The sequence below is a fragment of the Nelusetta ayraudi genome, unplaced genomic scaffold (assembly GCF_046127955.1).
Source record: "Nelusetta ayraudi isolate G7.1 ecotype Tasmania unplaced genomic scaffold, CSIRO-AGI_Nayr_v1 ptg000022l, whole genome shotgun sequence".
NCBI lineage: Eukaryota > Metazoa > Chordata > Actinopteri > Tetraodontiformes > Monacanthidae > Nelusetta > Nelusetta ayraudi.
Window position 1 is genome coordinate 1454884 of NW_027466072.1, and position 18624 is coordinate 1473507.

Below are 18624 nucleotides of genomic sequence, written 5' to 3' on the forward strand. Positions count from 1 at the left end.
TGAAAACACCCTGCTGTGGAGACCAGGAGGCAGGGGCCCTGAGGCCCACCACACTGCTCCAAGCCCCTCAGCAGGGCTGCTGCCCCACTTTTTTTTTTCTCCCTTTAACTCTTTTTGTTCCACTGCAGCAGCGCACAGGGGAGAAAATCTGTTGGCAATTTGTCCTCTCTCTTGGAGTCGGTGTGGATGTGCGTGTGCCTCTTTTTTTTTTTTTTTAACGTTACGACCCCAAAGTCGACATGGCGGGCCGGGCCTTCGCTATATTAGGTTCCCCTCCTGTGACTGTTTTGGGTTTATCCAAGTGAATGGATAGTGGGCATGTCTGCCATTCACACACACACACACACACACACACACACGCGGCCAAACCCCAGAGTGATCATGTTAAATTTTCAGGGCCCGCTGAGTGGCTGAGTGTGTTTTGCAAAAAAAAAAAAAAAAGAGAGAGAAAAAGTAAAGGGGCCAGCTGCCAAGAATAACAGCGGTCTAATAGCTACATGACCACCAGAAACAGCAGGGAAATGAATCATATTTAGCATTTTGAGGCATCTCTGCAAATGAATTAGAGGAATGTATAGCACAGGGGCCTCGGTGCCTGGCTTCAGGGGACCCGCAGGCCCACCGCAAGACTGCTAACAGTTGATTTAAAGTGACTGTACGGCTAAAGGTGAGAATGTGGCAGAGTTAAAGGTTCAGCACATATTAGAGGAACAGAAAGGATGATGAGGACTCGTGAATGGATGAGTGATCACAGGTCCCCTTACTAATAATATGTCTCTCTAGCTTGTTAAAGAAGGAACTCAGAAAGTCCGGCCTTTGGTTCTTCTGCTTGCTCCACTTTTCAGAGTTGTTGTGGAAATTGAGCAATTTGTCAAGAAAACAGAGAGTTGTTGTGTTTTAAGATCTGTTCGAGGTTCTGGGCTAATTCATTTTGAAAGCGGTTTCACCGGTGCAAGTAGGACAGAGGCCATCCGGAATAGAATTATTATACAGGAGTACAGCAAAATTTGAAAGTGCATTCCTTTGGTGCATTCGAACATATGAACATGTGTGATTAGAAAAATGACTTACGGCGCAGGAATCGTTCACATGTGAGTGTATAAGAAGTTCTCGTTGGTTGTGGGAGTGAGAGGAGGCATCTGTGCGCAGGCTCTCATCTTTACATCTGGATGACAGAGGGCTCCTGCTGGGCCTGACACAGAGTAGGAGGGGATAAAAAAAAAAGAAAAAAAAAGCAAACAAAGGCAGAACTTTTAGCCTTTTGCAGCCGAGAAGAAAAGAAGACGACGCTGCATGTTTACGAGCGCGATGATGCGAGGAGGCAGGCGAGGAGGACCGCCCGTCCTCAGACCTCGACGGAACACTCTGTGAAATATTTGCCGTTTGCGCGTTTGATCCGTGTTGTCTCTGGCACCGAAAGCTCTGCCGACGGTTGAGACACGCAACGCTAAATTATTTATGTGTGAGCTTCACTTTCTTAATTCAGGAAATATATTGTTCGCTGGAAATATTTCCTGCGCCATTCTTCTGGCGATATTTGGCAGAAATGAATGAGACAGGGGAGAGCGTGTGGTGTCGCGCATGTTTTCACAGAGTTTTGTTTCAGAAAGCTCAGATCGTGTCAAATCATCATCAAATAAATAGAGAGACCAACAGAAAGATGAAAATACATTTTGTTTCCGTTTATTCATGAATTAAATGTGTTAAAAAAAATAATATAAAGACAATAGGAAGAATAACATCAACAATACTGAGAATAGGAATAACATTAAAAAAAAATATTTAAACAAAATAAAAAACTAGAATCCAGATTTATTGGAGCACAGCTGCCATTATAAATACTTTTTTTTCCCCATTGTTACAGTCAGAAAAGTCAATTACAACATTGATTTTCCCTGAAATGATTATTTAACAAGCAAACTTCCCTGTTTCTGAACGCAGTCACTTCCTTGTTTCCTTCAGGTGACGGAGAACATCATCTCCAAGCAGAGCTTCATCGGTGAGTTTCCTGCCAATCCACACCACCGCACGCAAGCACTCTGACCAATGGAAAAATAGATGGAAACAAAAAAAAACAAAAAACTGACTCGTCTTTGCACTTCCTGTTTCCCCTCAGAGGCGAGAACCATGCCTCGCACCTTCAACGCATCAGGGTCAAAGTTGACCTCGGTGACCCAGAGGCCTTCCGCACATTTGACCCTCAGAGACACAAACTCCCAAGGTGAGACTATTAAAGACTATGAGGTGTGTGTGTGTGTGTGTGTGTGTGTGTGTGTGTGTGTGTGTGTGTGTGTGTGTGTGTCTGCTCTGATCAAACCAACCAGGATGCAGGCAGGCAGAGATGATCTGGAAAACCATGAATTTGGTCCCACTGTGTTTTCAGTCCTCAGTTAAATACTCAGACAGCAAATAGCTTCCAAACACTTTCCATCGTTTAGAACAAGATTACGCAACAAAAACATCTACCAGGCTGCTTATGATCATTTCACATGTATAATTTCAATTATGATACTTTTTTTTTTTTTTTCTTTCTCCAATCGCTCATTTGTTTCTCCCAGATTCCTGTCAATTTTGCTCTTTTGGCAGAGGAGCTCGTCCAGCACGAACCACTCAGAGAGTGACATCACACACACCTAAACACGATGCACGCAGCGCACGGACAGAGAGATCCTGCAGCTCGCGAATTTGTCAGAGGAAGAGATTTGGGCGTATCAGCGTCTGACCAACGTGACGTCAATTTTGGGCAAAGCTTTTGAAAAATGTTCAACATCTTATTATCAGACTGTCTCACCAATAGAGCCTGAGGCCTGTGTGCAATTGTGTGCATGTGTATGTGTGTGTGTGCTTGTTATCTAGACGGTCATATTGTTTCTGCAGGCTGGGAGTTCACCCTCCAGTGACCGTTGCCTCATGTTTTTCCACCGACACAAAGTCTGTCCTCCGTGTGTGCGACTGGTATGTGTGCGCGTGTGTGCATGTTGTCGGCGAGGGCGCGGACTTGCGATCCTGCCAGGATTTCTCATAAGGAAGTAGACTGATGATTGACCTTGGCGATTGTATTCTAATAAAGCCCTAATCTAACGCAAGACGGGAAATGATAGCCTGCGTGCCAACGCGGCGCTAATCACTGCTACACAAAACTTGTTTAATTGTTACAAAGAAGCAGCTATAACACGAGGGGGGGGGGGGGGGGCGCGAGCGAGCGAGCGAGCACACGCACACAAACAAACACACGGCAGAAGAAATATGTCCACAGTAGGTTTTCAAAACAAAAGAAGCAGGCTGCTGTGTTATCTGTGTTTTTTACACAATAGTCAAACAGTCAGCAGTTGGCTTCACGCTGCAGGAAGAGGAAGAGAAGCTCGTTGAATGTGGAAGGAAAGCTGCCGGTCATTAGCCAGTGGCCAGGGGCAGTGGCTGGCTGGCCCACAACCAAAAAGCATCTATCCCGCACTTATCCTGTTGTACTTGTTGGTCCGCCCGCGTCGGTGCCACAGAAGAAAAGAAAAAAAAAACATAAAAAAATAAAATGTATAAGCCATTAAGCAGGAAGTGAATGATTTCTGCCGCCAGTGTGTATCCTAAATGCTTGCAGTCGGTCTGAGAATTTAAAAATCAACCAGTGGAGTTTTTCATTGACAGAACTCTTAGATATCAGTTTATTATGGTGATTATTTCTAATATTACGGCACCTGAACTTTGCATTTTATTCTTAATCTTCTACTTATTACTGCCTGATGCTCTGACAGTGCGTTGCCCCTGTGGGTGACTTTTATGTGTTTGTTGTGTAGGTGACTACACAGTGAGAATACACCACTTTAGGTGCAGTTCAAGGACAATGACAAGAGAATTCAAATAGATTAGCGACTGACTGTGACAAGAGTTTAACTGAACTCTCGGGTGAATGTTGAAAGTCATCACCTGTTGCCTCAACCTGCAGAAACCAAATGTGAGGTTTTGAATACGCAGAAGGTTCGTCCGCCTTCCAATCTTTTCCTGAAAGACTTCCCTTCCTCCCTCCTCCTCTCTCTCTCTCCTCTCTCTCCCCTCTCCCCTCTCCTCTCTTTTCTCTCCCCCTCCTCTCTCCTCTCTCCTCCCTCCTCCCTCCTCTCTCCCCTCTCTCCTCTCTCCTCCACCCTCCTCCCTCCTCTCTCCTCTCTCCTCTCTCCTCTCTCTCTCCTCTCTCTCCTCTCCTCCTCCCTCTCCTCTCTCTCCTCTCTTTTCTCTCCCCCCTCCTCTCTCTTCTCTCCCCTCTCCCTCCTCCCTCCTCTCTCCTCCCTCCCCCCTCCTCTCTCCTCCTCTCTCCTCCCCCCCTCCTCTCTCCTCTCTCCTCCCCTCTCCCCTCTCCTCCCTCCCCCCCTCCTCCCTCCTCCCTACTCTCTCCTCCTCCCTCCCCTCTCCCCTCCTGTCTCCCCTCTCCTCCCTCCTCTCTCCTCCCTCCCCCCCTCCTCTCTCCTCTCTCCTCCTCTCCTCCTCTCTCCTCTCCTCCTCTCTCCTCTCCCCCCCCTCCTCTCTCCTCTCTTTTCTCTCCCCTCTCCCCTCCTCCCTCCTCCCTCCTCTCTCCTCTCTCCCCCCTCCTCTCTCCTCTCTTTTCTCTCCCCTCTCCCCTCCTCCCTCCTCCCTCCTCTCTCCTCCTCTCTCCCCCCTCCTCTCTCCTCTCTTTTCTCTCCCCTCTCCCCTCTCCCCTCTCCCCTCCTCCCTCCTCCCTCCTCCCTCCTCCCTCCTCCTCTCTCCTCTCTCCTCCTCTCTCCCCCCTCCTCTCTCCTCTCTTTTCTCTCCCCTCTCCCCTCTCCCCTCTCCCCTCCTCCCTCCTCCTCTCTCCTCTCTCCCCCCTCCTCTCTCCTCTCTTTTCTCTCCCCTCCTCCCTCCTCCCTCCTCCCTCCTCCTCTCTCCTCTCTCCCCCCTCCTCTCTCCTCTCTTTTCTCTCCCCTCTCCCCTCTCCCCTCTCCCCTCCTCCCTCCTCCTCTCTCCTCTCTCCCCCCTCCTCTCTCCTCTCTTTTCTCTCCCCTCCTCCCTCCTCCCTCCTCCCTCCTCTCTCCTCCTCTCTCCCCCCTCCTCTCTCCTCTCTTTTCTCTCCCCTCTCCCCTCTCCCCTCTCCCCTCCTCCCTCCTCCTCTCTCCTCTCTCCCCCCTCCTCTCTCCTCTCTTTTCTCTCCCCTCTCCCCTCCTCCCTCCTCCCTCCTCTCCCCTCCTCCCTCCTCCCTCCTCCCTCCTCCCTCCTCCTCTCTCCTCTCTCCTCCTCTCTCCCCCCTCCTCTCTCCTCTCTTTTCTCTCCCCTCTCCCCTCTCCCCTCTCCCCTCCTCCCTCCTCCTCTCTCCTCTCTCCCCCCTCCTCTCTCCTCTCTTTTCTCTCTCCTCCTCTCTCCTCTCTCCTCTCCTCCTCTCTCCTCCCTCCCCCCTCCTCCCTCCTCCCTACTCTCTCCTCCTCCCTCTCCTCTCCCCTCTCCTCTCTCCTCTCTCCTCCTCTCCTCTCTCCTCCCTCCCCCCCTCCTCCCTCCTCCCTACTCTCTCCTCCTCCCTCCCCTCTCCCCTCCTGTCTCCCCTCTCCTCTCTCCTCTCTCCTCTCCCCTCTCCTCTCTCCTCTCTCCCCTCTCCCCTCCTGTCTCCCCTCTCCTCTCTCCTCTCTCCTCTCTCCTCTCACCTCTCTGGGTCAGAGCAGTGAAGGAAAAGCTCATGAATGTCCTCTCTCCCCACCAGGGCCGTCCACCGCCACGCAGGACCTCCACCAGTCTTGTCGACACGTGGTGAGGACGTGGACCAATCACAGCTTTGGGGCTCACCTGCACAACATGAGTCTGACCAATGGGAAGCTGCGAGTGCCGCAGGACGGGCGGTACTACCTGTACTCACAGGTGAGCGCAGTGAACGAAATGACGGTCACTGGGGGACGGTTCTTCATCGTGCCAGTGATGGGAGGCAACACTGCTGTCTCAACTGGAGGGAAGACCTGCAACACTTTATGACTTGCAGATAGATGGCAGCACTGGCATTAATGTACATTGATCTTAATTGTATTGATGCCGACTTCCACAGTTTCTTCATCCTGTCAGAGAAGATTGAGTCTCTCCTTCACCGTTTAAAAAAAAAAAAAAGAAAAAATCTTAATTCTTTCTTAACTGAATTATTCCTTTCTAAAAATTAGCCTCTTTTGATGTCACAAAGGGCATCGACATCTCACTGTAACCAGTTCGAGGATAACTGGCCAGGTGTGTGTTCCTCCCCCTGACTTCCTTGTCCTTCCAAACATGTGAGCGGTCCAACAGAGCAGCTAACACATGGCTAAAGGTCTCACTCAGCTAATCACGTGAACCTGGAACACCTTCTGTCGAATTCCTCATCGGTTGATGAATCAAAGATCCTAAAAAAAAAAAAGCCGACGAACGTTCCCCTTTCTCGGCCTCCTGCGTGCTGCTTTAAACTCACGTCCTGCTCTTTTCCTGCGTCCAGGTCTACTTCCGTTATCCGTCCCCAGCGGCCAGCGACGGAGACCAGCGCAGTGTCAGCCATCAGCTGGTGCAGTGCGTCTACAAGAAAACCTCCTACCCCAGTCCCATACAGGTGCCTCATCCATTGTGTCTCTGTGAATGAACTCTAGCGTTTTTAACAATTTTGGGGGTCACCAACCCATTTGCGCATTGACCTCCGTTCATGACAGAATCTACTGGAATGTCTGATTCAATGGGATTTTAGAGATTATGTAAAAAAAAAGAAAAAACATATAAATATTTCTAAAACAAAGTTTAGTATAATCACACTTAGCTGTGTGTCATAAACAATAAAAGAGTCGACAACACATCCTGGTTTGCATTTCAGGCTTTTTGAAACAGCCGACGTTTTGTGTTGACGCATACTTGGAATTCTCTCACTCACTTTGAATTAGACGTTGCAAACTTTTTTTCACGCAACACTAAAATGTTCCCATACTCGCTCGGCACATCTTGACGGACTTTCGTGCGCTAATAATAATGGCAGAGCATTTAAGGTCGTCATTTGATGAAGCTGATTATAGCGGGGCTCAGTGCAGAAATGGGTCATTGAATATAAACCTTTGACCGACGCTCTGCTCACGTCTCATGTACTTAGCCCCGTGTTTGCAGCCAGTCTCACCCTGCTGACGTGTCGCTCCCTCCTCACCCGGACTTTGTTGCCCCCTTTGCAGCTCCTGAAGGGGGTGGGGACAAAGTGCTGGGCCCCTGACGCCGAGTACGCCCTCCACTCCGTCTACCAGGGGGGGCTGTTCGAGCTGCGAGCCGGCGACGAGCTCTTCGTCTCCGTCTCCTCGCCGACCATGGTCAACGCCGACGACTCCTCCAGCTACTTTGGCGCCTTCCGCCTGGACCTCTGAGAGGCAGAGGGAGGGACCAGATGGAGAGATGGGCGGGGGGTCGAGACAAGTGGTGGCGGCGTTGGTTCATGGACATTTAAGTCGACGCGTGATCTCGGATCACCTGCGTCGGCTCGGACAGGTGCGTGGAAGGCGTGGCTCGAGCGACGGGCGGCTCGGAAAGGGACGACAGAGCAGATTCCTCCTCCAAACTCTCTCTCTCTCTCTCTCTCTCTCTCTCTCTCTCTCTCTCTCTCGCCCGCGGGACCACAAACCACTGAGAGGAGAGCAACGTATATTCATGTGCAATCACTTGAGAAATGTGAGCAGAAGCGAGTCCCTGTTGATTTTCTTTTTGGGTGAAGGGAAATTGCTTTTCCGTCCTGAAGAGCAAGGTGAACAAAAGTCAAAAAAATTAGACATTGAGAGAAGCCCCCCCAAACCAACCCCCAACCAGCTCAACACCCTGCTGTCACAGAAGAGATCCAAGCAAACTAAATGCCTTTGTGTAGGAAGCAATCAGAGCCTCGGAGTTGGATTCCAGACGGATGAATGTACACATACACACATTTTACACGTACACACACACACACACACACATATATATATATATATGGACCCACAAACAGAAACAGAAGAAAGTGATCAAACCAAAGCAAAGAAAAAAGAAGTGGAACAGAAATTCTCCTTTGAGGCGTGCCAAGAAATACTATAAATATGAATGGCAACCAGTGAGATTTATGCAACGAGCTGTGGTGGATAATTCATTTGTATTTTACGATGGACTTCAATACATGTTTTTTTTTTTTTTTTTTTTTTTTTTTTTTGTGTTTGTTTTTTGTTGTTTGTTTTCGCCACAAAGATAGAACTCTGGATTTTATTGCAACTTTTAGAGGATGATGGGAATGAACCAAGTCCCCGTCCTGGATGCAGTCAAACCAATGAAAGACTATGAATTGTTACACTGTGCCTTTCAAGCAAAGGGAGCCGTCGGAGACGAAACGAAAATAAAAGCGGGCCGAGAGGAAGGAGAGGAAGAAATACCACACATGCCAAACAACAATGAGAGGAGCAGCAGAAGATAAAAAAAAAGGAGGCTGAGGGAAGCATGCCGGCAGACTGGTCTGTTGATCAACTTGTTTCACCTTCTTTCATTTCATGTGAAACATCGGCTCCGTCTTGTCCGCCTCGTATCTCCTGTGGTGAAGCATTTTCCTCCAACACATTGGACATTGCAAGTGTCTGCAGACAGTCGGGAGTCAGGATGGCGATGGAGCCACCAGGTCCGGCTCAGCGAGTCACACATTCACCAAATTCCAGAGAGAAAGACATTTTGTAACGGCCATCTTTTAGGCATGAGGTTTATTTTGAGCTGAAATGAACTCACTGTATTCTTCTTTAACTTTTGTTTCAAAGAATAGTCTGGACGGAGATTTATTTTTGTCCTGAACACAAGCAACATCGAGCACATTGGGAGCAAATTCAGCAACAAAAAAAAAAGTCCTGACCAAAAGATGAGAATCAGCTTAAAGCTGCGCACACTAAAATGAAATAAAATGATGTTGATATTTTTTGGGAGATATATTTATTTGCATTTGAGGCGAGTTTGAATTTGCCGCTTTGCTACAACTCATCCGGTAGTTAGCCTAGCACCAATGGCAAGGACCACAGGATGTTTGTTCTCCAGTGTTGTGCCAAGCTAAGTTCCCCTGACCCTGGATGCTTCACCCATGGGCGATGGCAGATTTTAATAGCAAATATTTGCATTCAAAAGAAGTGATCTCCAAAGTAGAAGCAGACGTTTGTACCTCGCTGTGGTGAGCTCGGCTTTGCCCAAAAAAACAAAGCCGAGTGCGGTGACCTAGCATGGCGTGGGCCAGTCAAAGAGTTTGGAGCCGTTCACAATGTTTGCCAATCACTTCCCAAACAATATGCATTTATTTATTGGTTTGATGCATTAAAAAAAAAACAGCAACACATGGGATAAGCGGTCCAACGCACTTGGCCCCAGGGCACCCAAGATCAGCACTGTTCCTGTGTCCGATGGGCGGTTGATCTTCTACACAACCACCAGCGTCTCAACTGTGTTTTGTGAATTGAATAAATTGCCTTTAACAAACAGCGAATCCAGAAAACGTCTGTAACAAGACGCAGATGCGACAGAGGAGCCGTTTGGAAGGAGCCACAGATGAACTACTCACAGACACAAACTGCGTGCTGACAAGTCCGACAGTGGCCCTGCGCACCTTCTGCTCTGCTGTCTTTTTGCATGCATACAGCCACATGTACACACAGAAAAAGACGCACGCATTATCCACACACTACAACTTTCTCCCTCCTGTCGGTGTCGTCTGGGAGCCTTCAGCGATCAATCAGGAGGGTTTAGACAAGGTTGAGCAAATGTACATGAGCACATGGGTGTGTGTGTGTGTTTGTGTGTGTGTGTGTTTAATCAAGCAAAGCCCGTCCTTCTTGTGTCCACCCGGACACGTATATCTTTGTGCAGCATTGTGTCAGGATAGCAATAAAAAGACAGATTTTGGATTTTGTTTTTTGTTTCTGTTGAAGGTAGAAAATCATCATCATCACTGCACTTTCCAAAACTGCTTTACGATTCACGAACACAGACAGGAGGACACATGCGAGCAGTTAGCGTCCTATATGGCAGAAGGAACCCTTGCGCGATGTGGGTTGAACAAATTGCCTTCAACAAACAGTGAATCCAGCAAACACAGAAGACTCTGTGACAAGACGCAGATGGATTTTGTTTGTTTGTTTGTTTGTTTGTTTCTGTTGAAGGTAGAAAATCATCATCACTGTTTTCCTCCGAGCTTTAACCAAAGCTTCAACACAACGCGGAAACTGAGCAAAATCCTCTCCATTCTCCCCGAAGAACCGATGAACGAGTCAAACTTTTCTCCCTCTGCTCCAGTCGTGGCGACAGTAACAGGTGACGGCGTGAATCCCTGGAAAAAGCCAGCGGGGGGGGGGGGGGGGGGATGTTTGCATTGAATGTGTGCGGCTGGCGTGTTTTATACTGAACAGTTTTGTAGCTGTGAAGATGTGTCGTTGCTCAGAAAATAAACTTGTATATAAACTTTCTCAGCGTGAGCGTACAGTGTGATGTTTTGCTGCCAAGCGGCTCAAGTTGCTTACATTGCAAGTATAAAATCTGATCTGATCCTCTTTTAAACCTCCAGTCTGACTCCTTAAATTAAATTTCTACACTATAGAAATTGTAGAGCGAGGAATATCTTGCGTAGAGGAGCCTCCTTTCATGTGAAATCAAATTCACTTGAAAAGTAAGTGACCCAGTTTTACCACTGAGTCATTTCAAGTGACTCAGTGGTAAAATCATTGCACAAACACTTACAGACAAGCCGGTGCAGTCACCGTTTCTGTGCCCGCAGGCGAGAAAACACAGTTTAATGGCACATGCTCGTACATGCTAACAATGCTAATGGCAGCAACGGCCGTAGAAGCATCAGTAGCTGCGTTTCCATGACAGTTTTCCACGAAATAGAAGCGATATTTCTAAAATTTCGACAAAGCACAATTGCAATCTGCAGGTGTTTCCAGAGAATGAAATTTGCTTGGGGGTTTTTCCAAGTTAAAGTTTTTCCATTGGCAGTTTTTTTTTTTATTGCGATATTTTGGGTTTTGCGCAATTCTAGGGGTAACGCAAACGCAGTTCATCACTGTATTGATACACATGCTACACATCCATTATGGTACTTAACTATAATTTATTCATGAAGGAAGATAAATGAATCTTTGTCCCAGCCACAAGTTGAGGCCTGGACGAAGTTAGCTGAAGCTGAAGATGTTTTGATTGCTCCATCTGATAAACGGTTATTGCTTTGGCATTTGAGTGAAAAACTTCACACAGTCATTGTCATTTATGACTTTGGAAACAAAGCCTGGCTGTAATGTGGATCAGACGTTCCCATTTTGCCACTCGGAACCTGACGAATGAATCGCACGGGGAAGAATAATGGCCGCAAAATTAAACGTAAAAAAAAAGACAGGAAGTGAGACACGCACAAGTGAGGCGGTGCTTCCCATCTTGTACCTGCGATGGTTTGAGAATCAGAGGGAATTCCAGCAGCTGCCCAGCTGCTACGCCTGACGCTGGCAGGTCTACTGGGATCAAATCCGAGAAAAAACAAATGATTTTAATTTGCAGCGCACGTCAGCGTCGGCGTGCTCATTACTCAGCACCGACACGAGACACTTTGCTTCCAGTCCTCCAGTTAGCACACGAGCGTGGCACTCTGCTCCCGCCATCTGTCATGAACACCACAGGCCTCTTCCCTGCACAGCGTGGGCCCACAGCCTCCAAAATCATCCCAAATGCTGGAGACTCTTAAATGGTCTCAGGTTGCACTGTGAGCGGCGGAGACTGACAGGCTTAACCGGATCATTATGCGGAATGAAACTAATTTAGACGTCAGTCATCAGGAATTGCCGAGGCATTAACGGTGTTTTACAACTCTTTTCTTTTTCAAGGAGGGAGTTGTGTGCGAGAGCTGAATAGGAATAAGTCACAATAAGCCATGATTCTAGCTTTTTTTTTTTTATTATTGCTATTTTTTATGATTATGATCATTCCAGCTGAGCAGCAGAATCAAACGCACATGGACACACGCCCAAAATAAAACCCTCCCATTAAGACGATGACTTAGCGCTTTAGCGTAACATGATTCAAAGTCAATGCGCCGCAGTTACAGCCCCACTATGTGACCGCACCTTCTGATTTCTCTCGCTGCGCCACTTCAGAGGCACAGAGTCAAGCTACTGAGCACTGGCGACCTTCACACAAACTACCAGCACGCAAAAAAAATCAATACATTATGAAATTTTACTTGTCTTGTTTTGTTTTTAATGGATAATTCTTCCTAAATATCATTTTCAGCTTTGTACTGGTCTCAACATCTCTGATGATGTTTTGAAGCTTCACCATGGGGATGAATCTAACACCCAGATGATACTCTACTGCTGTACTATTGCTGTGTACTACTGCTGTGTACTACTCTAGGCATAAGAGCCTTGTGAGTATTTATGTCCATGTCCATGTAAATTACAGTATTTTCATTATTTTTTTGTTATTAGTGCCTTTTTCTCGCCACTGTCACCTCAGTGCTCGTTCTTGATGGGAACCATTGGTCGTAAGAGCTGAGTCTGAACCTGCTCAACACGTACGGTGCGATGGAATAAATGAGCTGAAACAGACGCATCAACTGAATTGCATTTAAAGGAAAATACAAATAAATGTTGTTGTATTTGTCGCATGTCTATGACTCTGTTGTTTTTCTTCCTTATTCATAACTCTCTCTCTCTCTCGTAGTGTTTTTGTTCACACACAAAACACATATATAGAAATGATCAATTCAGTTCAAAACAATGCCTCGGTCATTGTTTTGTTTTGTTTTGTGCGTAAATTAATCGACCCACATCTGATGTGCAGTTTACTGCTGAGTTATTTACTCAACTTTAATCTGCTTGTAAAATAAAAGATTTCATCAGCATTACACTTTCAAAACAAGCAAGCTTAAAGCAATGTTTTAATATCTGTTCTTTGTTACGCAATGTTATGTAAGTGAACCACAAAGAACCACAACATTCAATTAGGAATACTCCAACACAGAAATGTACAAATTGAGAGCTGTCAGATTGAATAAAGCAGCGCTGATCTTGTGCAGATGTGGACCTTTACCTACATGTTTGCACCATAGTTGGAGGTGCTGTCAGTTGCTCACTATAGCATCTTTGACATCTAATCTGCTCAGGTTTTCCACATTAATAGTTGGTCCACGACAAAACCCTAACAGCCTAACAAGAAATATGACGTAAAGCTTTGAGCAGTTAATAACTGTACCATTCATCAGCAGCAGTGGATGAAGCAAATGGTCAAGGAGAACCAGGTGAGCAAGTGGAGCTTTCCAGAAGGTGTCATGACTGACAGACAACACAGTATTTTAGTTTCCTTTGTTTCAGTTTCAAGTTATTCATTGTCATTGTTAAACAACGAAATTTGTTTGGAGCATCCCCATCACCACAGGCATCAGGCATGAAAAGGTTGTCACAGCAGTGCAGTGGTTTCTACTGTCACCTCACAGCAAGAAGGTTGTGGGTTCAATGCCAGCCAGAGAGTGTCAAGTGTGGAGTTTGGATGTTCTTTGTCTTTGTGGGTTCCCTCCAGGTACTCCAGCTTCATCCAGCTGTCCAAAGACATGCGTGTTAGGCGTGTGTGTGTGTGTGTGTGTGTGTGTGTGTGTGTGTGTGTGTGTGTGTGTGTGTGTGTGACAAAGTGGTGAACACGTACACTCCACCCCAACACAGCTGAACTGGTCCCCAGTGCTCTCATGGCCCAGGAGAAGTGGTGATGGAAAGAGCAGAGTCGTGATGAACCATCAAGAAGCAGCATGCAGCTGCTCTCTGACTAATACACGTTCACATTTTTTTGTTTCTGGCAACGTTCAAGATTCATAAGGTGAGTTCCTCAACATGAGTTCCTCTTAAATTTGTTAATACTGCACGTACAGAAACGTGTACCTGTTGCCCCGCTATTGCGGCACTGTGACTTCCTAAATGGGCCGTCTCTATGAGGCGGTCACATTGAATTGCAAACTCTATGAAGTTCTTTTAAGTTGTTTTTTTTTGTCCGGAATTCCAACTTCAGCCACAACTATATTATGACTTTAGTACAACACGTGAACGCACTAAGATTAAAGTCCCAGTGATTATCTCTTCCTGAAGGGAATTTGACCATCATCCCCTGAGGGAGCGGAGGGCAGCAGCAGGGCCGCGCCCTGCAATCATTGGCTGATCCAACCCCCAAATTCCAACCCTGAATAGAAAGCAGGGACACAATGCTAGCATTTTTACAGTCTTTGGTATGACCCAGCCAGGAACCGAACCCTCAACCTACCAGACCAGTCTCTGGGCGGACACTCTACCACTAGACCACTGAGTTGGTTCCTGAGGATTCCTGAGAGAACTTTCAGTCTCTGACTCTGTCCACATCATCCCTGCAGTTGTTCCTCCATCATCTTCCATGCTCTTAAATCACACACGCATTTTACTTGGAGCAGAAAATGTGCATATTAGCCTTGGAATGTGATGCTCGCTGGTGGGCCCTTGTGTTACAAACATTCCAGCGTCTTCAGCAGGGTAAGCAACTCAGCCATCACTTCCAGGCACCAAGAGAAGATTAATCGCCCTTTGTTTGCCACGTCACAGGCACATTTCCAAGGATATTCAATTTTCAGTCTATTTCCTGGTGTCAGACACGAATTACAGTAGGTTCGCCGAAAAACTTGATGTTATTGTTTTGTCTTTTCCAGGAGGCCTCAGCTCTGTCAACGACTGCTCTGACAGCTGCATGGTTCCAATTTCTGCTAATGTCAAAACATCAGCGAGACATTAAAGAAGCTTGAGTTAATGTGAAATGAATGCCGTAGTGGGATATGTTCCCGATGGTCAGTAGTGACTGGCACTGGGCCTTGATTTGCAGGGATCCTGAACAAATTGGAGCAATTTCAGCTATTTCAGCATCAGGTTTGATTTTTCATCTACTCGCCCAGGTTCCAGTTGTTCTCAATCCATGAAATATTCAAACGTCTGTCGCTGCACTTGTCCAATAGGTTCCTGGCATATTAGCGATTCAGCGATAGCGGTTCGGGTGCCTATGGCCCAGAATGTAGAAGCATGTTATTGACATCATGTGCATCCCATTGGCCAACATCTTCTGCTGCTGTATCCAATCATTTGGTTCAGCTTGTATTTATAAAGCGCCAAAGCAAATACAAAGGCACCTCGAAGCACTTTGCACAATCAGAGAGAAAGCAACTGATCCCTGCAGATCGAGCTCAAAGCGTTTTACCTCCTGCAGCCCCAGCGGCCCACGCCAGATAATTCCTGTCCGATGGAGCTGCGGTTGCAGCAAACGTGAGAAATGTGGCACGACACGTGTGTTTCATTTGGAAAATGAGCAAAGATGTGATTTGGAAGGGAAATGTGAACTAGTGCAAAGTGTTTGGCTTGATTGTGCGGTCAGTGACACAGGAAACCTCTGCCAACAGGGATTTATCACTCCATCCTTTCATTGCTCTTCTACAATCGTCTGCTCGGGGGGAGGGACTGCGAATCACAAAGTCTCTTCCCCCTTTTTCAAAAGTTACACTAGAACTGGTCTTAATGTTACTCTGATTCACTACATCAGTACGTAAGTCCATTAAATTCTTCCCTTGGTCTAGTTAACGCCCCTCACTGGGCAGTGCGAGTCGTGAATAACTTGGTTGGGTGAGGCTACAGGAGCGCTACAGCTGAGTGAAACACCTTTGTTATAAAACATATATCTATATATCAACAGCTTCAAGTCACACTAGATTCAGTGTGATCAAAGAGCCCAGCGGTGCATTTTCAACTGATTTTATGTGAGGTGAGACCATGACTTCATTGGTTGTGTGAGATGAGATGAGTGGTAAAGCGCTTGCAGATGCTCCACTGATCCACACATGACACGCCCATAGGAACAAAGTGATGGTGCTGTCAAGGACGTATGGACGCGCTTTAGGAAGATGGCTTTGAAGATCAACAAAGAAAAGACAGATTAGGTCAGAAAGTCTAAAACATCAGTTTGTTTAGTTTCTTTGTTGTTCTTTTTTTCTTTTTCTTTTTTTTCAAAATCATTCATTTAAATGAAATTAAATTTAAAAAAAAATCACTTCTAGACAACACCATGCTCTCCAGAATGTAAAGGGAGACCCTATCCTGGACATGAAAACAAGATGGGAAGCAGAGGGCAACCTCGTGATAACGCTGGAAGACTGGGACAGATTCTGCAGACAGCAACGCTTGACAACAAGTTCTCCTTCCTGGGGGAATACAGCTGGAAGAACTTGACTGGATTCTTTGGTACCCCAGCACAGAAGAGACACAGACTATAAGTTCTCTAACCAGACTGCTAGCTGGAGGTCCTGTGGAAAACCACTTTCACATCTTTTGCCATCGTCCCACTGTGTGTCCTTGGCCTTCTGGAGGCAGGCTTGGTGTTGAAGTCTTCAACTTTAAAACTATGGACTTCAATGATCTAGAAGAACTTATGGCCCAATGGCCCAATGGATGCAGGCCACAAACAAAACAAGAAGAAGCATCTTGATATTAAGATGCTGCTGATTTTTTTAACGCCAGAAATAGAGAATAAAAAAGAAGAGAAAAGAGCGCCGTCATTATTAATATAATTTTCCATCTTTTTTGCACTCTACCGTTGCTGTAATTTTGCAAATTTCCCCACTGTGGCATTAATAAAGTCCTTCTATTCTATTCTAGTGCACAGCAATCTGTCAACAACGACTGCATGGGTGATATAGAAGCCACATTTAAGACTTTATCTTATAGTTTCTGACCTGCTGTGTTTTCTTAGCAGCGTTAACAAAAGACCTCTTGGCTTTCTTAACCTGGTCGGCCAATAACAGAGCCACCCTTCCTGTCACACACACACACACACACACACACACACACACACACACACACACACACCAAGCCGTCACCTACGCGCAGTAGTTATCTTCATATCAGCATTCTCCTCATACTGCGCCACTTCCCTCCTCCTCCTCCTCCTCCTCCTCCCCATCTACCCCCTTTCTCACACACACCAACGCGACACATCCATCATAAAGCTGCCACACACCCTTCATATCAACAGTGCTGCTGCTCTCTCAGCGTCTCCCGCATTATTACACTCCGTGTTCTCTGTTTTCCTAAGAGCCGGCCAGGAAATTAGTTTTTATAACGCTGCAAAGCCCACACACACAACGCAAAACATCCTGAAGAGACTAAGTGGGGCCAGACAAGCGCTCAACCTGACACACACACACACAAATGCACACACACACACACAGGCATTTTTGAGGAGAACAATACTAGTGTTTCAACCCTGATGCCCTGACTACCGGCCATTGGAAGAGGGAATTTCAGAATCAGAGGGAGTGGCGCTATCAGAATACCTTGCAGGGCACCTCAAACAATGTAGTTATTCCTGCAGCGAAGCAACAAACATTAGTATGCCTTTGATAAGGTCATAAAGCAGCTCTCTCTTGGCACACAAAAGCTCCGTGCTGCAGGAAGCTGAGGAAACGGCCCGCAGAGAGGCGGAGAATGAGAGAAGCCTGTGTGGCTCTGAGTGGCCGCCGTTTCACACAGATGAAGAGTCTCAGGGATGAAATACATCACCCGCGATCTGGATGAAATTAAGGATGAGGAAAGCGCTATCACTCATGGGGAAGTGGGTTGGACCTTTCCCATGGAAAAATGTCTGGGTTGAACGGGATGTGTTTGTTCATTTTAAGGAACAAGTCGATAAATTGAATTTTGTGGGAAGTCAATTAATGTGAAGATGTGGAACAAAGGGGGAAAATGCTCGAAAACATGGAAAATTTTCCAAAACTGAGTCAGTTTTTCTGTTGTTAGGTGACGCATTCAACCGGGGCTCGCCAACACGGTGTGCGTGGGCACCCGACAGCCTCCAAGGACCACATGAGTGGCCCGCAGGTCTGTTCTAAAAAATAGTCTAAAATGGAATTTTATTCTGTCGCTGTTCTTTCAATGAAGTCCAGAGAGGTTCAGGCGAACATTTAAAAACTGTTGTGTGTCCATGAAATGTCAAAAACGTGAATGAGAAATAATGAATATGACGAGTGTCTTCACTTAGATGAGCATCATTAATAATAATAAACAACTAAAGGCAAACTGAGAAAAAATTAGTTATTCTGAAGATTGTAACAAACTGGTCGTCCTTTGTATGACCCAGTAGCCAAGAAGTAGCTCTCTGGTTCAAAACAGTTGGTGAGCCCTGCATTCAATTATCCTGTGGCACTCACCTGCTTCTGACTTCACATCATCATACAATCCCATGGACTAATAAATCAAATCTGGATATTTTTAGTGGCAGATGCTCCAGAAGAAGATGCTGTAGCGTCAGTATTTGCCTCATGTTGCACCAGCATTAAAACATAAACACACCTGTTTCTTCTTTATCTTGACTACTGTAGGTACACACTGAAGACATCAAATGTATGACCAAGATACGTGGATTAATGTGGCAAAAGGAAAAAATGTTAAATAGCTGAATATGTTATGTTGTATATATTTTATATGAAGGGTGGCCATTCTAGATCATCTAAAATATAAAACTTGTTATACTTGAATACATCTTCCATATGTGTTCAGTTTTGATGCCTTGAGTGACAATCTACAATGTAAACAGTCATGAAAATGAAAGACAAACCATGACATCAGA

General features: G+C 46.2%; 1 protein-coding gene and 1 long non-coding RNA gene across 4 annotated transcripts in view; one reads left to right on the forward strand and one right to left on the reverse strand.

Annotated features, from left to right (window-relative positions):
* Positions 1 to 18624, forward strand: part of tnfsf10l (TNF superfamily member 10, like) — a 319815-nt gene that overhangs the window by 41129 nt on the left and 260062 nt on the right. Inside the window, exons 3-7 of one of the 2 annotated variants that reach the window (XR_012926833.1) lie at positions 1963 to 1999; positions 2117 to 2221; positions 5696 to 5850; positions 6446 to 6556; positions 7158 to 7407. Coding sequence is in view for 1 of the 2 variants with exons in the window: in XM_076028048.1 (XP_075884163.1) it covers positions 1963 to 1999; positions 2117 to 2221; positions 5696 to 5850; positions 6446 to 6556; positions 7158 to 7343 (594 nt within the window). In the remaining variant the exon portion in view is untranslated. Of the gene's footprint in view, positions 1 to 1962; positions 2000 to 2116; positions 2222 to 5695; positions 5851 to 6445; positions 6557 to 7157; positions 10425 to 18624 lie in introns of those variants that run through there. The other variant, XM_076028048.1, reaches the window with a different exon arrangement.
* On the reverse strand, positions 995 to 7555 carry LOC142889359 (uncharacterized). Of its 2 annotated transcripts, none has more exons than XR_012926835.1 (3): positions 7447 to 7555; positions 7133 to 7339; positions 995 to 1192 (listed from the first exon to the last, which is right to left on the reverse strand). It is a non-coding gene; the product is annotated as an uncharacterized LOC142889359 (long non-coding RNA). The 2 variants fall into 2 exon arrangements; XR_012926834.1 differs by lacking the exon at positions 995 to 1192 and adding an exon at positions 1855 to 2039.